Below are 18,034 nucleotides of genomic sequence, written 5' to 3' on the forward strand. Positions count from 1 at the left end.
TTCTCTTATACATAGCTGGCATTGCTGAGCATCCTGAGTCATGGATAATAGAGAACAGGCTACATGCTTTCAAACCCTGAACGCAAATAAAGTAATGCTTATGCTATTTATGCTGCATAAAATCAGAGGTTTTCAAGCTGCAACAGTCATGGGCTGATGCAGGATCGTATTTGACACTGCTAAATCAAAATAGAGTTAATTTGCCTAGGGTTCCTTTCCCCTGCATACAATGTTTTTAGTTATGTTGTTAAACATTAGCTGTGTTTCTCCTGAAAGTGTCACAGTTTTGGAATGAGTTGAATCAGTAGAATGATCGTCAGAATTAGGAAAAATAATACTTTCTTTGTTGAAGGTGTGTTTTTTCCTCTAGTTACTTTTCCTAGTTTATTTATGTATTATATACATAATTGTTTTTCAGAAAACAATTGACCCTAGGAAAATTAACTACACATATGTCAGGACAGCATGTTTATGTTTAGAAGAAATACTCAACTTTCTTTTAAAATATTTGTTAGACATGAAACATTCAGAGCCTAAGCTGTTCACCAGTTCCCAAGACTTATGAGGAAAGAAGCGGTTTCTGTCCAGAAAAGTCCGATTTACAACTGCCCCAGAAGCATCTGATGTTACCCAGTGCTGGAATGCCAGCGTGATGATCAGCGTTGATGGATATGGAATATCCACAATCCCTTTTCATGATGCGTGAGAAAAGGCAAGTCACAAAGAAGAAAACCACACAGTAGAAGAAAACAAAATGACTATTCCATGCACTCAAGGTGGATGGTTATTTAATAAATTTAGCACCCAGGGAATTATGTTTTGCTGGGAAGTGTCAGGTTTCCTGTTCAATCTAATTGCAGTATTGAGAAAACATTCAATACTATGATATCAAAATCAAATCACAGTAACTAACGTGTCAGAAAGGTTCCCTTGATACTCAGTGTGCTTTTTTCTTTTTTTTTTTATTCCAACATTCTCCAGTTCTACACCTTTATTTTAAAAGTTCAAAAATATAGCAAAAAGCAACTCGTAGGTTCTTTTATTTTCAACTGTGTATGTCAGATAGCTTTAGAACAAGCTAACATTACTATGGTTGAGGTGTATGCAACTGGTACAGTTCAGTAGTACATAAACAACTAAAACAAATGCACCATAGAACTTAAGTTACCAAAAATAAACAATATTAAACTATGTAGGGCAATAGGTAAAAACAATTACTTTTAGGTCTTACACACTAAAAGAAAAATATCTAATTATGATTGAAATTATGAATTTCTACTACAGATTACTGAGATGCATTACAAAGAAAAAAACTTGAGAAGTTGTCACATTTTGGTTTTGTTCCAGTGATGCACAGTCACATGAAATCTTACATCAGTTTTTCGTGAAATTAACATCTGGTTACGTTAAGTACAATATTTCGTGAGTTAATTTTTGTTTTTCCTTAATTTTCAAAAAACTTGCATATATAAACAGTTAAAGTAAAATAATGTTGCAGGTTGTTTACAGATTCTTTATGGATTATAGGCGTAAAAGCAGTCAGGAAGCTGCAGTGTTTTTAACATTGGTAAACAAATACTGGATTAAAGTGCAACAGTCCTTCTGACAGCACACCTGCTCTGTGCTGAAAAGAAACCTTTTCCTCTCTGCAGAGAAGCGAAGATAGATTTCAGTGTCAGGTGTGTTTCTCCCGAAAGTCAGTAATGGCCTTCCAGAGGGTGCATAGCATTCCTCCTCTGTAAAGAAAAAAAAATCATAAAGATGCTCAGGTAAAAGAATACTCTCCAGCCCCAAAGCACTCCATTCCAATTCAGGTGCATTCTGATTTTCTTGTTCTAGTTTCAAACCAATGAAATTCTGCTTCTACTACTCAGTACGAAAGCTGACCAAAGGTGAAATTCAACACACACTCGAAGAGAGAACAGAGTCCTTTTCTGATTACAGTACAGGGTAATCTTTTGACTTTTCAGATGCCTGCTTTCTGGAATTCAGACTTGTCATCCAAAGGACCTGCATAACCCACAGCAGACTTCCAACATTATGGAAGCGTCAGTTATAAAAAAAATCTCACCACCTACCAATTTTTAATTTTTTTAAAAATTTATTTTAAAACTGCCTGGGAACACTCAGTGTTTGATATATTATACCATTTCTACTTAAACCAGTACTGCAGTGACATACACACCTGGTATGACTAGCTGAAATCTAGTGTTAGTTGTAGTCCATGAAAATTTCTGCAGTTTTGTGATAAATTACAGCAAATTTTGCTATCTCAACCTTTTAAAATAAAAGTAAGGCTTTAGTGGGACTTCTAGCATGTCCAGGTGCAAGGCAAAAGCTTTAATTTAAAAAATTTCCTTTGCTTGCCTTTAGTATAAAAGCTTATTTCTAAAATGTAAGCACTATCAGTTGTTTATCAGAAATGCATCAGGATCCAAGAAATATTGTAAAGTGTTACTTATTTTAAATTTATGCTGAACAACCCAATAGGGGGTTAGCATCAGTTATTTTCTTTTGTAACAAAGCACACTCCAGTTCAGCGCAGTTCACTCAAGTGTGAAACATTACCTCAGTCTCAAACATTTCAGATCATCTCGTGTAACATAGCAGAGAACATCCATTAATGTATAGTCTTCAGCCAAGAACTACAAAAACAAGTTTAAATGAACATTTTGTTAGAAAACTAATCCATCTAAGTTTTATATACTATCTGCCCCTTAAAAATAGGGGTCTGGAAGAAATCTAAAATCGGGCCAAAATGTGGTACCTCTAACAGATTAATCCATATTGTTTCTAGAAACACAGTGAAACTACTTAATTTTTATGCAGCATACTCCATACTGACACACCATGCATTACTCTAAATGTGTAATGCTTTCATAGCTACTCAAAACTTTTGTCAACTGGCATTTCTATTGTCATCACTGGTATCTCAGAATCAGAATTCAATGAATGCACATCTGAGCATAACAACTGTTTGTTTAATTTCCTTACAGGTGAAATGTGGTGTGGTAAGACCTACCTTTTCAAAAGCATCATCTGAATTTGGTGCATTTTAATTTCCAGACACCTTTGAACTGATCTACATCAGTGATAATTACATGCAGGATTTCTTAAGTCAGCTGAAATTCTGAGATGCTCAACACCTCTAAAATTATATATCATTTTCTGCAGAACAGACCTATCTACTTCAGGAGATTTCACTTAACACAGTTGCCTAAGGGTGAACATGTACCCTGTACCCAGGGTATAATCAGTAGGAACTGCCACAACGTGTGAAGACTGAAAAATTATGAACCAAAGTAATACTGTCTCTTTAGCAGGACAATTTATTCTCTTATTTGTAGTCAGTTATAGACATTATGAACACACTTTATATTTAACAAAGGCCTCCATGTTCATGCCTTATTCTTCCCCTCTGAAAAGAGGCTCATCTCTCAAAATTTGCTAAATAATTAAAATGATTTGTGATCTTCTTGCACTCAGTCACAAAAACAGTACTTTTTTTTTTTATCATTTTAATGATTTGTGACATCTGCGTGACAAGGCAAACAGGAAGGACCATTCTTACCTTGTTTATTGTGGCCTCATCAGCTCCTTGAACACTCAACCAGTTTATGAGATCAGGGTCTTCGGTCCCTGTGCCAGTGGAATGACGATGACAGACAGACAATCCAGGAATATCTAGAACAAGCGTTTTTTGAGAAAAGACAATGTCTTGACAAAGCAACCTCCTTTTTTTGTTTGTTTGTTTAAATGCTTAAGCACTGTCTTCAGTGACCTTCCCCTCCAAGCTTAGAATACCAGTATCCCCATAGATGTCTGTTCCTGTAGCCCACTCCCAATTACAGATCACAGACAGTTACACAACAATTACTCTACTTGGTTATGGTTACTTATTTTACTCAGAAGTAATCTTGGGCTTCAACGTGAAGGCAGTTAAACTAGTGTGTACATCTGATACAGATGCATTTGCTGTCCTCTTCAGCGAATGACTACTAGCAAAATCAGTATCATTATAATTGTCTACACTGAGGCTTTTACATATTTAACAAAAAAATTCAGTGTAACTCAAACAGCTGGTGTGTAGGCGATGCCTTGGACAGGATCAGCTGATTTTGGAAAGTGACACTTCTCTGAAGCACATTACACTGAAACATCAAACTGCATTAGCACTTCCACCTTCTTCAAGGCAGATAACAGATCAACCTCAGTAAGCTTTATGTTGTACTTATATCTCACCAATTCTATCCTCATGGACTTTTACTGTAACAATCGCAATCAAAAATATTTAAATTATACCATTCTTTTTATTGTGAATAAAATACAGTAATTTGTTCCTTCAACATGCACTCTTATTTCAAAGAAAATCCTACCAAAAGCAGTGTAATAAAATACCTTTGCTGGGACTGGCTCAATAAAAATAACAGAAATTTAGCTGTCACTGTCTTCGTCTGCTGTTAGTGTGTGAAATTTTTCTTTGAAACCTCTTCTCACTTACCTATTGGCTGTGACCTAAGCCGCAGGTTTTTGATTTCTTGATCTTTTTCTTCTATAGCTTGATGTAGAAGGACTTGAAATTCTCTCTCCTTTTGAACCAGTTCCTCCAATAACCTGTGAAGCAATGGGAAGAAAGCACACGTTTTCTTTAGTCTCAATTTTTTCAGGAAAGCAACGCTCTTACTAAACTTAAACTGGAAACCTTCTTGACAGAGACAAGGACAGAATTCTTCATTTCTTCACAGAAACATCCTGTCTCTATAGATTTATTATAGCATACATGCAGTTATAAACATCCACTGGTCTGGTTTCTAGAACTAGAGCTCTTCAAACAACAAAAAATAAGTACCTTGTCTCCATATACACATACACCCACTGAACAGGTGGTACGATAGAAAAATTCAGTAAAATTTCTACAGCTAGCAGTCAGCTTTAAACAAAACTGTATGTTTGTTCTTCTCAATTATCAAAGTGTTTCATGGGCCAAGGGCTAAACCTTGTCACATCATCCCATGGAAGGCAAAAGGCCAACTCACATCTCTCCTGCAGAGATTTTAAAAAGTATGGCAAGGTTGGAGCTACGATGAAAGTGTGGCAAAAATTATGGTTCCATTTCTTAAATGGGGAAGATACATTGTAATCCACACAAGGACTGTCCCTTCCTCACGTACTAGAGGGCTTGTACCTACCCTCCTATGCTATATGAAGAATAAGAAAAGGTGAGGGAAAATACATTTTGTCCTCTCCTAAGCAATTACTTTTGAGAAAGCAGAAACAAATTGGAACCCAAGTTTGACTTCCTTCATAACACGAACCCAGAGAAAAAAACAGAGATTCAGTGGCCAACACCAAGTTATCGAAGGAAAATAATCAGAATACAACAGAAAATTTGTATGCAAAACTGACTGCAGTAATTTTTTATTTTAGAAGAGTTTTTTAGTATAAAGGAGGAATTGTGAACAAGATGTGCTTAGGAACTTGATTAAAGAAGTTAGACCTTGATAACATATGTGCATGTTATAGCTCATAAACCTATCACTGACTTTCCAGTCTTAGAAAGTTCTGCCTTGAAAGAATCACATCTTCATCCCTTCCTTTAAGTCTGTCAGTCTGAGAACTATGCATTAACTGTTCCATTTTAGTACTTTCTTTGTTTCTGTACCATTTTCCTTTAAGTCAGTTAAGCAATGCATCTTCTTCTGGGACACTGAAAGATAGCGACATTTTGGAATTCAGCTAGAGAATGGGCTACAGAAGTACCCTGGCTTTGCAGAGAAACTGTTTCTGATATAATCACTTTGTAAAAGCATTTATCACTACTTTTAAGGATATGGAAGGGCACAGAGGCCTACCAGCAGCATGGTTGCATTTGAGTGCTTCCATGCTTGAGCTAACAATTGTTGAGAAGTCTACCCTGCACGTGAACAGTCCTGCTCTGTGTCTCTACACACACCAACAGCTTGGTTAGTCTCAAAGCAGTTTAATATTCTACAGAGAGGAGTGCAGCCAATTTTCAGTTATTTTATTCCTCCTCTACCCATTCTGGCTGAAAAAGGCCTATGGGGCCAATAAAAATAATCAACCATTTTCTCTTGGTAACTACTTGCTGCTTCTGCCAATAAAGCTTTAATTAATACTTAAACTAAACAACTGCCCATATTATTTACCTCAAGATTTCTCTGTGAATGACAGGATGTGATTATTTGGTCAAAGGCTTTGCATTTAGGAAATTTACAAAAGCAAGGTGCTAGAAAATAATACCTCTACCAATTGATCACTTCTGATGCTATTACTTCCCAAGTTTATGCTGGGGAAAGTGAAGCAATCCAAGCAATTTTTTTGATGTTGGTTTTAAGTATATCAGTAAGGTAAACTATTTCTGTGGTCATCAAAAACTAAAAAAATGAATTGTAACGTGAGAATTCAAAAATACTCATACTCTATTAAAAATAGTACTATATAATGTAGTACTCTATGGCAAAGTTCCTGGACACATTTAAAAGTAAAGTGCAATTTAACATTTCAATTCAAATTGGGTCAATAAGTACGCAGAATGAGCTGGCAGCGTAACAACTCTGTTATTGAAGATATGTTCTCCTATCAAGGTCATATTCAAAATTTACTGAGGTCAGTGAGAAATGCAGTGTCCTAAGTCAGGTGCTGCAAAGGCTTAAATATTTGCTCTAAACAGACTATCTGGTATACTTTAATGAAAAAACAATTATTTATACAATTATAATTTGGATAAAATAACGAGAATCGTATCTGTCTGTTTTTATTTAAGAAAATAAAAATCCATCCTATGTGAAAGTAGAAAATTTATATTTCTGAAAAATCCAGTTTCTGGATCACTTATTTTAAAACACACATTTTTCGATTTTTCTTTGATGAACAGATTGGTGTTTGGTTTTTAAAGAAAAATGAAATGCTTGCTTGTAAACACAGATCCTGCTGCACTGAATTCTGCACACAAAACAACTCTGAAAGTTTCCTTGTTCAGTTCATGTGCGGCTGTTGACTAGCTCGTGTTTGTTCTCCAAGAATAACTACAGAAAAGAACAGTGAGTTCTGTCATAATGGAAACAAAACATAACACCATTCATCAGCCATACACAGCATATAAAGGAGAGAAAAAGCAGAAACTTGGCAGCAAGCTCAGCTTTTCCAGACCTTCCTAGAAAGGGCACCTGAAATCAAGACTGACTTCAACTTCCATCACTATCATTCTGAAATGAATAAAATTAATGTGTAGTTGTGAGGGGTCATGTGCAATGGCCATCATTTAAAGGAATGAGTTGCAGTACTATGGAATTTTGATACCGTTGCTACTATTCTAGCATATGTATTTCAAAAGCAAAACGAAATACAGTCTCAAGTAGGTTAGTGTCTCCTGATGTCCAGACTTACCTGTTAGTCTCTAATTTTAGCCTGCCCAGCTGGACACTCAGCGTCCTTTGAGCAGCCTGGGAGTCATGGGATACCGTAGAGCTGAGTGTGCTCACACCTGAGGTAGCTATTGCATCTTCCATGACAATGCAAGGCTGTTGGATAGTTTGATTCTGAGGCTGGTCATCTTGATCTTCTTCAACTTCTATATCATCTTGATCTGCTGCATCACTTTCAGATGCAAGACTAAAATGTGGCCTCAATTCTGTTAGAAACATTAAAATTAAGGAAAAAACATGAAAGATAAACATTAAAACAAGAGCATGCCTAAGTGACTATCTATGGATCATCCCAAAATTTTCAAATATTATTATTCACCCAATGTAAGGTCACACAGAGCAAAGAATACTGCATTTGATCAGAACTTGCAGTATGAATGCTATCTGTTGTCTAGTGCAAGGATTGATTGAGGACTTGCTGAATTGCATGAGAAGTTTACTGCTATTCTCTTATTTTTGGTGAATGACTGCTACTACATACAGTAGTTGAGGACAGAACTACCATACTAATACTTCTATTAATAATATGTATTTATGCCACATTACTGCATTAGATTTATGCTATAGCTATCAAGAAGAACAGCTGTATGTCTTTCAAATGATAACTGCAGCTGACCATGAGTTCAAAAGCTTTAGAAATTTTTCCAAGGTAATCCTCAAATCTATTTTCTGGTACTAAGCTGAAGTACTCCATGCAGCACCACAAGTACTCTTGTTCTATTCTATTCTCAGTGGTGTGCAATTTCTCATGTGTCTGACCTTAGTTGTTTTATTAAGTAAATAATCATTATTTATTATATCCAGCTATTCCTGTTGCTGTTCTGGCATATTTAGTATCCTCTCATTAGAAGAATATCATGCTTACAAAAAAATTGTATCCAAATAATCAGAGAGGAAATAAACAGACCTATTTCCCAACAATGAAAGTGGCACACTTCCCCTCCTAATTATCAGCGTGAACACCACATATTTGTAGTGATGTACATCCACAAAACCACGGACACAAAGCTATACATATACCCTGTTTTCTGTTATTTCTTATTAAAACTACCTACCAGAGCTTACCAGGTATGGAAGATGTATACACAAGATCTTATATTCCTACTCTAATATTCCTACAAAACTTATTATCGCAACAACATCTGTTTGTTAATTCTAACCCTTTAATATAAATCCTCCTTCCTTCCTTCAATTGTGGCTCCTTAAAACACTCCCTTTAGTTTCCTAATCAAAACATACTTTAAAAAAAAATCACACTTGTTTCATAGGTTTTTGTCCTTTCTGCTCAAGAACTAACAAGCAAATTTCTCTTATTTTCAAAAGGGGTGTTCATGCCTTGATTCAAGTCATCTCTTCGTAAAACAAAGCAGATTTATTATATAGCTTTTCCACAAATATTATTTTTATGCTAGGCAAATACATCTAGATTTGTTTTAAAATTTTACAACACACTACTAGGAACTGAAGTTCATTTTGCCATTGTAGAGCAAGCACCAGTAAGTGTAACTATAGAACATGTTTCTTACTACTCCAGAAGTATCCCACAATTTTTAGAAGTCTTAAACCCAGAGATAAATCTTCACATCATTCATAGAAGAAAAACCACACAAAAAAAAAAGATCAGACAAGCAAGGGGAAGCAGTCAGAAGTATGGTAGAAGAGCAGAGAAATGAAATCTGCAAATAGGTCACAATAACAGAATGGTTTACATTTCTTCTATAAGGAATTCTCTCCTCAGCTAATCTATGCATTCTACTTTGACAAAATTCAAAATACAGTATTTATACTACAGGTCTTGATCTATTATTTTCTTTAGACAACTTCTGATGAGGAGCCAGAGAGATTTTTGAGTACTTAAAATAGCTTGCCCTTAAACTGCACTTTGTAAAACACCTTCTGAAAACTGGTATGTGCTGGGCAAGTTGTCCATCCTTTGGATTTCAAGAGGCAGTACTGTGCTGCTGTGCACCTAAAAAAAATAAGGCCCCAGAGTACCTTTGTCTGCTGCTGCTCACTGAGTTGCAGAATTGTTTAGAGAACACATCTTGGAAAGGATAACTTTCCAAAATAACTTGGGCAACACACTTATCAGTGTTTAAGTTGCAAAACAGATGGTGAACAGGAAAAAGTCACTGCTGGTTTCAAATTCTTAAGTGAAGCATCATAATTGCAGCTTTAAAGCACATTTAAGGAGATTGGGTAATTCATATTTGCCAAGTAGTAAGAAACAACTCACCTGGGACCAGAATAGTAATAGCTGTCTGCACGGCTTTTCTAATTATGCTGTCCAATGCAAACATCCAATGTGGCTTGATGTTATGATTTCGGAGAACTTTATTGACCTAGCAACAGAAAATTCAATTCAGAGATTATATCCTCAACAATCTGAAACTATAATTTACATCACAACAGTGTAAAATGTTTGAACTTAAAGATGTTGTATCTAACAGGTGACTTAAACTATTTCATGTTTACATTAAATGCAGAAAATGTTCATAAAATAGCGGATGTTGACAATGCTGTATGTCAGAAGATATTTTGTGTCTTTTTTTTTTCTTTTTTCTAAATAAAGTACCAGTTCTTGTGTTAGGTGATTTTTGATGACTAATACCAAAGTTTATTTAACCTTCACAGTCATGGACTGAAACTGGAAAAAAATGCAAGTCCATGACAAATACCAAGGACCATATTATGAAAGTCTCATAACTTAAGCTAATTAACCTTGTTACTTTTTCGTTATGGTTTTCACTGCTTGTTCTGAGCAATAATTCACTATTTTAAAGTATAATTGTAGGAAATACCAAAGACCTAATGTAATGCTTCTCCCCCTTGATTCAGAAAATAATTTAGATAACCAGGGGATTTCATTTGTATGTTGTGCCATTACCTCTTTCCTTCTATTTTTAACTTTATCCGATGAGATAGTTATCTATACTGGGTTGCTCCTAATCCTCTACAGACCTTCTATCAAAGCATGTTCAGCCATATTTCTGTATATCCCTATGGATACTCCATGTTAGCCATGGAATATGGATACTCCAGATACTTTCCAACTCCCAAATGACAGGGAAGAAGCAGGCGGGGTGACAGTGCTACCATGAAATACCTAGTCACAGCATCCAGCAATAACACATAACAACTTAATGCTGTTTTTCAGGTATGGAAGCAGTCAAAAGCAACAGAATCTGTAGGAGTAGAACTCCAGAAGTTGCAGGAAGAGACAAATCTAATTAGATTTAGAAAGCAATGAAGCTATTCAAAGTCTTATTGAAAAAACAGTAGCAACTACAGCTTGTTTAAAAAAAAGCATCAAGAAGATGGCTCATTCTTAAGTCTTCCTGAAAAAAATAGTTAATTTATTTCTTTCACGTTGTTAAAACCTCTCTGTAAGAAAACTGAAGTAGCACATATGATAACTTGCGTGTCTGCTGAAGGCAATTAATGTTATTAATGATATTATCACTGCCCTAAAGAAACAGTGTTCAGTAAACAGAGATTTATGTAGGTAGCTGTACCAGGTTGGCTGGGATGGAGTTAATTTTCTTCATAGTAGCCTGTAGGGTGCTATGTTTTGGACTGGTGACCAAAACAGGGCTGATAACACACCAGTGTTTTATCTGCTGTTGAATAGTGCTTGCACAGCATCAAGGCCTTCTCCGTTTCTCATTCTGCCCCACCAGCAAGCAGGCCGGGGGTGCACAAGTAGCTGGGAGAGGACACAGCAAGACAGCTGGCCATACAGGTACTCCCTACCATATGGTCTCATGCTCAGCAACAAAAGCTAATGTAGTTTTTCCAAAGGAGACATTGCTCAGTGACTGGCTGGGCATCAGTCAGCTGGTAGCAAGCTATTGCTTTTGCATCACTTGTTTTTCTTCCTCAGTTCCTACCCTACACCCCAAGCCTGTCTTTATCTTGACCCACAAGTTTTCTCACTAGCAACTGGGTGTGGATTTAAGGGGCAAAGCACCACAGTACCTAGTTCTCCTCAGTTCTGCTCCCAGTGGCCACTAGATGGCACTTGGACACCGTGCAGGAGAGCGGTCAGCAGCCCAGGGGAGCCTGCCCTGTACCTGACAGAGAGGACAGAAGCTCCCTAAAGCCCCCAAAGGCTTGCCCATGGCCCTCTGAGGCAGCACAACTCCTGCGTGCAAACACCTAGCACCTCCCCATACTGACTCCTGCAAACACATAAACAAGTTTAGCTCACTGTAGCGTATTTAAGTACAATGGAAACATGATGTAATTTTGTCAAGGACAAGAATTCACAATAACATGATTTAGCTATTCAGACTACAGCAGAAAGTATCTTTTCTTGGTTGCCCTGATGAGAATATCCTAAATATTAACAGGGCAATAATCTCAGGGTGATAAAGTCTAAGTCCCAAGAACAAGGGGGACTTGGCAATATCCTCAGGCTGTGCAATAATCTGAGGTCTTAATGCAGCTCTGGATTTCAGTATTCTATGATGAAAATCTAATGTATGTCAAAAAAACTAAGGCAGGACACATACAAAGCAAGTTTTCTTTGACCTTTCTGTAAGTTAATCTTACCTAAATAATAGGCAAGATACTAATAAGGGGAGGTAAATTTGTAACTTAATCATTTTAAGTTGCTGTTTTTAAGTTAACAGAAGAGGGTAAAATATTTATCAAAAAAGAGCTTGAACTCTATCAGCTATCACAAAACAACTGATGCACAGCAATGTCTGTCAGAAACCCAACTCAGATATTTGTACTCTTCCACCCCCCAGCTGGTCTCTTGACCTTGTACATGTTTATTTCTTCCAACCATCAAAGCAGTACTGATATGAAGCTAAACAGAATGGAGAGCTGAAGTGTACTCAAAGGGAAGGCTCAGAAATCTCTCCTTTGGGGAAACCTCTCTTACAGATTAATTTCACATATTAGCTTGTTTTGTTACGCAGAGTCTACTTCTTTGTCAAGTATAGCCTATGCAACAAACAGATTAAATGCTGTGCAATCCTTCCTGACAGCTCTGTTACTTCTCATAGTACACAAGGTTAAAATGCTGACAAAAATCATCTACCTCAAATGCCTACTTGGACTGTCATCTCATTTATTTATTTTTTTTTTTACTACAGAACTTCACTCTGGACACATTGATGTCCAGCACAGCTACATCCTCCCATGTCAATTATTCATCTTAATCATTAAGCATAATTCTTTGTGAACTAACATTTGAACACATAACTCAAGAAAAGAACCTTTGCTTTTGGTAAACTAGCTATTGAAAAGGTACTCCTGTATCTATTTGGTTGCTGCTCACTGTGGGATATCAAAAATTACATTAATTGCTTACACAAAGGTATCCTGTTTTTCTTCTTTCTTATCCCACTTATTATACATTAAAATGAAAAGGTCTAATTTGTAAGAATTTTGGTAACCAAAAATTCTAGAATAAGAATATAATACATTATAATGTAGACAAACTATTACTTGAGGCTATGGAGTGGTTTAATGCATTAGTTTCATAAAAGAAGTCAAGTTCAAGAGATCTCATTTATGTAGGGCAAGCCTGACTATCAGTGTTTATCTTAGTTATCAGAAATACTTCCAAAAAAGATTTTTTTTTTTCCTGCTTTTATTATTACAACGTTTATGCAGCAGTGCTGAATGAAGATTCTTAATCAACAAAATCTCAACAACCGTGTTCAGGGTTTGCATCCTGCCAAAGGATCACGTGGCAAACAAACCAAACCCTGGTTGTGGGCTGTTTTTTTTGTTATTGTTGTTTCGTTATTACAAGTTCAAAGTTCTCAAATGTTATTGTTTCAGTATCTCTGGAGGAAATTTTGTTTGCTTCTGGTTTCTAGGTTTTTGCAGTTTTCTTGCATTAAGTATTTACTAAAAATGACAACTTACAGCATCTTGAAAACCGAACAACACAAGTTGCACTTGACTGATACCATGGCTGTCAAAGTCTAACTCCAGTTTCAGTTTTGAAAGAGTGGTTGCGATGATTTTACGATCAGTGGACCGTACAAACTCTCTGAGGCTGGAAACGAGCGTCATAATGTGTTCCCATTTTAGCTTGGGCTCTTCGGCTCCCTGGTAGAGGAAGAGAGAGGAAACAAAACAGTTTTGATAGCCATCTTTTGAAATGTACACCCAGAGGTCCTTAAACAATAATGTCAGCTGGCAATACAAATTTTCAGAAACCCTACTGCTATGGTTAAGGCAAAGCGCAACTGCAGGCTAGGTTACAGTGGCTGTGTAACTACAGCTCTACCACTGAGCTTCCTGCTAATGCAGATTATTTGACTAGCAAAAAAAGCTGACTTTATTTTACAGTAGTTGCTGAAGTATACATACACACTATATATGTCTGATTGTACAGGAGCAAAAAGATACGAATGAATATACTGTGCACTAGATATTACAGACCACTCTGAATTGCAAAAAAAAAAAACCCAAATACTTTGAAGTGACTGTTTTCAGAGTGCCTCTGAAAGACAACATGCAAAGTCCCACTGTAACATTTAAAAGAAGGAATTAGTCAAGGTTATGGAGAAGGCTCTGAAAGAGACTAATTCTTTCCTACATGATTTCCCTGTAATGGAACTTTCACACTCACCTATTATTAAAGCAGGTCTACAAATCTCATCCTTCTCTATTACCAATACTCAAGCCTATCTTTAAAGCTCCTGTGTTTTTTGCATGAGCTACAGAAGCAGCAAAAAGCTCAAAAGCTTTCATTAGAATAACCAGCATGAGTAACTAGGAAGCGAAAGACTGTTTACTCTCTAAAGTTATGCCAACTGAACATAAATTTTAATTCCAAATTTCAAAATCAAATCAGAGATAGAAAACCATACTAAATGTTCAACATGCAATATTAAAATACTTTTTTTTTTCTGAGGGAAGTTAAGTATTTATAGAGACTGAAGATATCTAATATCAATTTCCGTAACAGAAGGACACGCTGTGTTTGGTTCTCTTGTATTTGCCAGTTTTATGCCATAATGTTACAGCTGGCTAGGCATCAAGAACTCTGTTTGCCAATGATGTTCAGTTTTTGACTGGTTAATTAATTCTGATCTGGATGAAACCAAGATCATTTGTTTGTTGGAGGGTGTGAGAGGGGGAAGAGGGAAGCTCACAACTAAAGCACCTCTGAGATAAAAATTCTACCTTCTGATCTTGATCTGTTTTATTTGAAGAATTCACCTGACTACAGTCTATACTGAAGTTGATCCCTCTTTCTGTCCTACAGTATCTGATCTCCTTTTCCTGTAAATAATTAAGCAGCCATTAGGGTAGAGAGGTGGACACAGAACAGATTCCAAGTCCATCAAATGCATGCTGGGAACAGGGTAACCAGTATGGCACCCTAATAGGGAACAGAGGTCTATTCTGGGGAGGGTCATTCTCCTCCCTAGCCCACACCCACAATGACCACTTTGTTGAATTTGGTCTTATGAAAAGTCCTTATGACAGGAACAGTACTAAGAAAGCCCAAACCCTGATGAGGCCCAACAAGCAAGTCAGGCTTCTATCTATTGGTACCTTCTGGCATTTAAGCAGGGCATAACAGGTGGACACCTCAACTTCCCCTTAACTGCAGTTACCACCACTTTCAAGTGGTTTGAGCAAGTTTTCTACTCTGACAAGGAACAAAACTGTGGCTAACAACTGTCTGTTATAGCAGCACTCTTGCAAAGCACAGATCACTGGCATATCTCTTGTTGCCTTCTATTTTAACACTTCCTATAGTTATCAGGAAAATTGTGTTTTTCCAAGAATTAGAAGCCTTTTTTTTAATTATTACTTGGTATGGCAGCAATTTCCAGTTACTTGAGCTGTGGTACATGCATAAGAATTGTACTGGTTCCATCAGTTCCTCAAACAGTACTATCTTTAGAAGCTGATTTGCCGCGTTTCACACAAATATGTTTCAGACCAGCAATACTCAGTCTTGAGAATCAAGTGAGTCAATTACCTACTAACATGCGTTACAAACAAGAACAAAAAAATCATGTCATCCAATTTCAGGGTTGCAACATTAAGCAGCGTGGGGATGACCTGTAATTTATTCAGTGTCATCCTGAATTGATACATCATAATGAATCATCCCCACAAAGGAGCGCCAAAAGGTCATCCTGCAATTATTTTGCTGTAACTCCCACTATTACTCCATCTTCCCTCCCCTCCATATGTGGCTCCCAGCTGCTGTGAGGAAGAGTGGCAGTTTATTTTCTACCTAGTCCTGTCTCTCCCCTTCTGTGGCTGTTGGCTGGAAGGCAAGGGTTTACCAGTCACACTACTCTTTTCTATGCAGTAACCTAACTTAAGGCCAGAGCAGGCCAAAAGACCTAACCCTCTCTGCATCAAACCAGTCACTCAGAAGATGGAACTCTACAAGAAGCTCAACCTCCTGGGGATGATATACACTACATGAGTTGATCTGAAGTCCTCAGCTGATACACTAGCAAAACAATATCATGAAATCATGTTTGCCATTGTCCAGCCAGCACTAGTATCCAGGTGTTCATATAGTTGGTACTAAGAAGATAAAATGCATATCTAATGCTGCATAAACATAATTTTAGAACCTATTTTTATTAGCCCCAATAAAATAATAAACTGTGAAAGCTTATATTGCATATATTTTCTAGTTTAATCAAGTGATATTTTTTGATTGCTTTACTATGTGTAAATTCGAAACTTCCAGGTAATCGTAGATAAGTCTTTAAATTCCACATTATTTTTTTTGTTGCCTTTTGAAATTACTTTACCTGAGCCAAAGCTTCCATCAAGTTCCTCACCACCTTCTCTTGGTCCTCAGTTAATATCCTGTGAAGGGTGGCTCTCCTTTCACTATCCTTCTTCAGCATGAAAAACCCAGAATCTTTCTCTTCAGGTGAAGGAGGTGCACTGTGATCCTCAAAATTTTCATCTGGGATGCTGAATGAAAGACGCTCAGTGAAAAGAAACTTTCTAAAAAACAACCCTAATGCACATGTTCCTGATCTACTGACACAAATGTCAGATAGCTCTTTACCTCAGAAAAAGGGACCGGATTCCCTTCCCATCTTTTTCTCCACAGGATTTAGCTCTTGTTTTGAAAGAGAATGGATCAATTTTTAATTCTGTATCAGGTGAGACCGAACCATATTCACTGCTGCTACTTGTATCTTCCACCAGAACAGGAACAGGTAAGGATATACTTCGAAGATACTCTATTTAAGAATATTTAGAAAGTAGAATTATATAGCACCAACACAGTTCTGAAACAAAAAGGTTATTCATTCAGACGAAACAGAAATTCTGACTATCTTTCCCTGACACAACAAAATATTAAAAATAAAATGAACAAAAAGCTCCTGATGTTTGTCCTTCTGGAATAGAGTTATCCTTCAGGTATGCTTTTATTGAAAAGGTTCTTCAGATATTGGAAATCTTGGGCTCTTTGCATGCTTACTTCCAGAACTTCAACACTGAAGTGAATGCGCATCACACATTATCAGTATGCACTCTGAGCAGTAACAAAATGTTTCTATAGGATAAGTCATGCATGCACATTCCAATAATTTAGTTTTTAAATGTGTATATATAGAATTTATTTATCTATTACAATATGAAAAGCATTTTAATATAGAGAAATATCTTGTTACATTTATTTATGTATCAGATTATTTATTATTTTGAACTAAATTTAATTAGTTCATAGGCTTTGATTCATAATAAACATGAATGTTAAGAGGTGGGGCTTTTTTTTTTTTATTAATCAAGAGTACATACAACTAATGTTGCAAGAAACTATCAATACCTCTTTCATACGTCCACATTTCAAAACATACTTCTATTAAGCGAGAAGGCAACTTTTTTCCCTCTCCCCTCCCCACCACCAGATTATTTCCTGAAAAGGGATGTCAGTCAGGCTTGACATGGGGTCCCAAACAAATTCTGCTTCTACACCACCCCCCTCACACCATTATACAAATTTAACCTAATAAAAATCTGTTACCTTTCTCCACAGAGTTTGGCTCTATTGCTACAACGCAACAGCCATTTGGTTCCCTGTTCAGAGCTCCACTAAATTGGCCCCATAACAACAATTCAGCTCTTCAAGCCTGTTTTACCCACCCGTATAGACAATTAAGCCAAGGTAGCATTACAAATATTTTTTTTATTCATTAAAATTTGTACAATGAATTAGAGCTTCCTAAGAAACATCATTTATTTTTATAATTATGCCCACTTCTCTTTGCAAGAATTTGGTGTGGCAAATTATACCAGTAAGTGATAACCACAGAGTCTACACAGTTATGTTTTTATAGAAAAGTATGTTAAAACTCACCATTTGTGTTAGCTGAGAGAACTGTGGGAGACAAGCGAAGAAAAAAAATGAAGTTAATTGTGCTGAAATTAACTGAGGAAATAAGCATAATCTAAAGAATAACTCCCTTCTCATTTTTATGGACCATCTGGACTCTCCTCTGTGCAAATTCTTATTTTAAATAAGATTTATTGCCATTTAAAATTAAATTGAATCTGTAAAATAGAAGCTAAAAGCTATCATTCAATGTTATCTCCTTTACCTAGTATTTTCTCCTTGAAGGTAT

General features: G+C 36.5%; 1 protein-coding gene across 1 annotated transcript in view; it reads right to left on the reverse strand.

Annotated features, from left to right (window-relative positions):
* Positions 1-1,022: 1,022 nt before the first annotated feature.
* The window catches only part of MAP3K5 (mitogen-activated protein kinase kinase kinase 5), a 101,571-nt gene continuing 84,559 nt past the window's right edge, over positions 1,023-18,034 (reverse strand). The window contains exons 21-30 of the mRNA XM_040550455.1: positions 17,770-17,790; positions 16,471-16,648; positions 16,205-16,373; positions 13,332-13,517; positions 9,682-9,787; positions 7,408-7,651; positions 4,502-4,614; positions 3,572-3,684; positions 2,569-2,645; positions 1,023-1,736 (exon numbers count right to left, since the gene is read on the reverse strand). Coding sequence (XP_040406389.1) covers positions 1,676-1,736; positions 2,569-2,645; positions 3,572-3,684; positions 4,502-4,614; positions 7,408-7,651; positions 9,682-9,787; positions 13,332-13,517; positions 16,205-16,373; positions 16,471-16,648; positions 17,770-17,790 — 1,268 coding nt within the window. The 3' untranslated portion in view covers positions 1,023-1,675. The remainder of the gene's footprint in view (positions 1,737-2,568; positions 2,646-3,571; positions 3,685-4,501; positions 4,615-7,407; positions 7,652-9,681; positions 9,788-13,331; positions 13,518-16,204; positions 16,374-16,470; positions 16,649-17,769; positions 17,791-18,034) is intronic.

The sequence above is a fragment of the Cygnus olor genome, chromosome 3 (assembly GCF_009769625.2).
Source record: "Cygnus olor isolate bCygOlo1 chromosome 3, bCygOlo1.pri.v2, whole genome shotgun sequence".
Taxonomy (NCBI): Eukaryota; Metazoa; Chordata; class Aves; order Anseriformes; family Anatidae; genus Cygnus; species Cygnus olor.